This window comes from Syngnathus typhle, linkage group LG15 (assembly GCF_033458585.1).
Source record: "Syngnathus typhle isolate RoL2023-S1 ecotype Sweden linkage group LG15, RoL_Styp_1.0, whole genome shotgun sequence".
Taxonomy (NCBI): domain Eukaryota; kingdom Metazoa; phylum Chordata; class Actinopteri; order Syngnathiformes; family Syngnathidae; genus Syngnathus; species Syngnathus typhle.
This window is the reverse complement of record NC_083752.1, coordinates 2,177,239-2,179,983: the sequence shown is the minus strand read 5'-3', so window position 1 is coordinate 2,179,983 and position 2,745 is coordinate 2,177,239. Positions and strand designations below refer to the sequence as shown.

Here is a 2,745-nt window from a genome sequence, read left to right as displayed (position 1 = left end):
GTCATGACAGCGAGAACTGACGGATGAGGGTAACTTGATTGTAGCTCTTTGGCGTCCTCTGTTGGCATCAAGGAGGCAATACGTCTATTTTTTTTTTTTTTTTTAATAAAAAGCCTCATTTTACAAACCACTGCAGTTGCAAAAAAATAATAATATATGCACAGAAATGGGGGAGGGGACACACAAAATGACAAAAATGTAATTATTCAAATGAGACTGGGTGAGAAAATATCAGAAAAAATCCGATACATTGGAAAAAATGTCAACGTAATAGGAAAACTATACTATCAGACAAAAATACACTTGAGTCACACCATTTGACAGTGGCGCTTCTTAAAGTCCTTTTATGGTGGAGGTCCTCCCACGGAGCCAGATGTGAACTCTTGACCTATGCTGTCATTATTCCCAAGTATCCTTCTTATGAGAGTGTTATTCAGTAAATACCAAACTTCTCACGTCAACCACTGAGTAGCTGTTTCTACATCCTAGCCGCTTCTATCAGTGCTGCAAAGTTCCTGCATAAGGATGATCACCGATGACTCCATAATCCGCAATCAGATGAGTCAATTCATACATAATTTCCGTTCACCTCCCCGTTGTAAGTTAAAAAGTAGTATTGTTACATCATCAGTCATTTCACGTTTAAGGTGCCGTCTGGCCCTTTTACCGAATTCCCTCAAAAGTTACGTCATTGCCATCTGGAACTATTTCTATTTATTTACTTGGGTAATTGTGAAATCAGGTTTGATCATGTGAAGCATTTCCTGAGCTCCTATCAGAAAAGGAGTTGTTTGGACCCAACTTCCTCTCTCTCACTTGCTCCCTCAAACATTCTTCAGGTAACATGAGCGGAGAAGGCAGCGCGTCTGCTTCACATCACAAAGCTCGAAGCCTCGGGAGGATGTCTGAAGGAGATGTAATGACGCTGCCGAGCAACTCGCTGGGTAACTTGTCCCGGCATGAGTCTCGCACTCTCACCCGGCTGTACTCTTGCAATGGGGGCCACCATCTGAGGATTCTGCCGGATGGGACTGTCAATGGTGGTCTGCTGGAAAATGACCTCTATGGTAAGTACGTTTTTATGCAATATACCGTATTTTCCGCCCTATAAGGCGCACCTAAAAACCTAAATTTTTCTCAAAAACCAACAGTGCGCCTTATAGCCTGGTGCGCCTTATATATGGACCAAATTCCTAAATTTAAACTGGCCCAAAGCATTGTGTCATGAAATCAATCATAAGTGGCCCGCTGAAGACTATGGATCATGACTCAAAAAGACTAAGGATCATTATTTTATGATTATAAAGTAATTTGTTTCCGTCTGAAGTTGAAATAAAAAAGATAAAATGGAGAATGATTTGATTTGGATTAAAAATCTGACATGATGCATTAATGGTGCGCCTTATAGTCCGGTGCGCCTTATATAAGGATAAAGTTTTAAAATGGGCCATTCATTGAAGGTGCGCCTTATAGGCCGGTGCGCCTTATAGGCCGGAAAATACGGTAATAATTTTTATTTTTCTAAAAAGGCGTTATCAGCCTTTCTGAAACTCAACGCTACTTCTTGATTACAAATAAATAATTTAACTGAGGCTTTTGAATGACGCTACCAAGTCAAGGCATCACTGTATATTGAAGATTTATGTTTTATTTATTTAACAAAATATGCAAAATGTGCTACGTAGACATCCTGAGGCTGCAGGCTACAAATGTGGGCGAGGTCGTGGTGATGGGTGAGCACACCACAAAGTACCTGGCCATGAACAAGAAAGGACGCCTCTATGGATCAGTAAGTTTCAACTCCAACTCAAGTTAAATAACACTATCAAAAATTGCAATTATTTTGTAATCTTTCAAATTAATTTATATTGCCGTTGTACTATGTTCATTTTGTTTTCACTTGTCAATTATTTAACTGGCTGGGATAGGCTCCAGCACTCCCGCGACCCCCGTGGGGACTAAGCGGGTCAGAAAATGGATGGATGGATGAATTATTTAACTGGTTCTTTGATCACAAACAAGATATTTAGGTTGAATTATGTTTCGGCTTGTACTTCCAACACTGATGAAGGCGGAAGCCGAAACATGTCAGGTAATTCAACCAAAATATCTTGTTTGTGATAAAAGAACCAGTTAAATAACTTATATTGTGATTAATATCATATATATTTAAAAAAAAAAAAAAGGACAGTTCCACTGTGTAAAAACTAATGTAAAGATATGAATATATAAATGATCACAAAGATCAGTTGACTAGGATTGGCCAATCTAAAGCTATTTTGGAAGGCTTTCCATGGAATTCACAATTGTAGCTAAGTTACGACATGCTATCATGACGGATAAGTTGTATCCTCCTCTGTGTTGCAGCTGACGCTCAACGATGAGTGTTACTTTCTGGAGAAATACGAGGAGAACCACTACAATACATATCGGTCGCGAAAATACGAATGGTACGTGGCGCTCAAGAAGAACGGAAAACCTAAAGCGGGCCCCAAGGCGGATCTGACACAGAAGGCCGTCTTCTTCCTGCCAAGGTCGGCGGACGGGCGTTATGGCGCAGGTGAAACTCAACCACAGGATCAGCCAGACGCTTGCGACGTTGCCTTGCCAAAAAAAAAAAAAAAAAAAAGAATAAATAAATCATAAAACATGAAACCTGGAGCACAATAGCAACCCCCCCCCACCCCCCCACCCACCTCCAAAAAATGTGACATTGTCTGTGACACTATAAAAAGCAACATTTGT

At 40.3% G+C, this 2,745-nt stretch overlaps 1 protein-coding gene and 1 long non-coding RNA gene across 2 annotated transcripts in view; one reads left to right on the top strand and one right to left on the bottom strand.

The window, feature by feature from the left end:
* The first annotated feature begins 844 nt into the window (after positions 1 to 844).
* LOC133168231 (fibroblast growth factor 1-like) lies at positions 845 to 2,661 on the top strand. Its single transcript, XM_061299659.1, has 3 exons — positions 845 to 1,067; positions 1,686 to 1,789; positions 2,368 to 2,661. The coding sequence occupies exons 1-3, from the start codon at positions 845 to 847 to the stop codon at positions 2,644 to 2,646; spliced, it is 606 nt and encodes a 201-aa protein (XP_061155643.1). The 3' UTR covers positions 2,647 to 2,661.
* The window catches only part of LOC133168241 (uncharacterized), a 39,169-nt gene continuing 38,903 nt past the window's right edge, over positions 2,480 to 2,745 (bottom strand). Inside the window, exon 4 of the long non-coding RNA XR_009718167.1 lies at positions 2,480 to 2,603. This is a non-coding gene — a long non-coding RNA (uncharacterized LOC133168241). The remainder of the gene's footprint in view (positions 2,604 to 2,745) is intronic.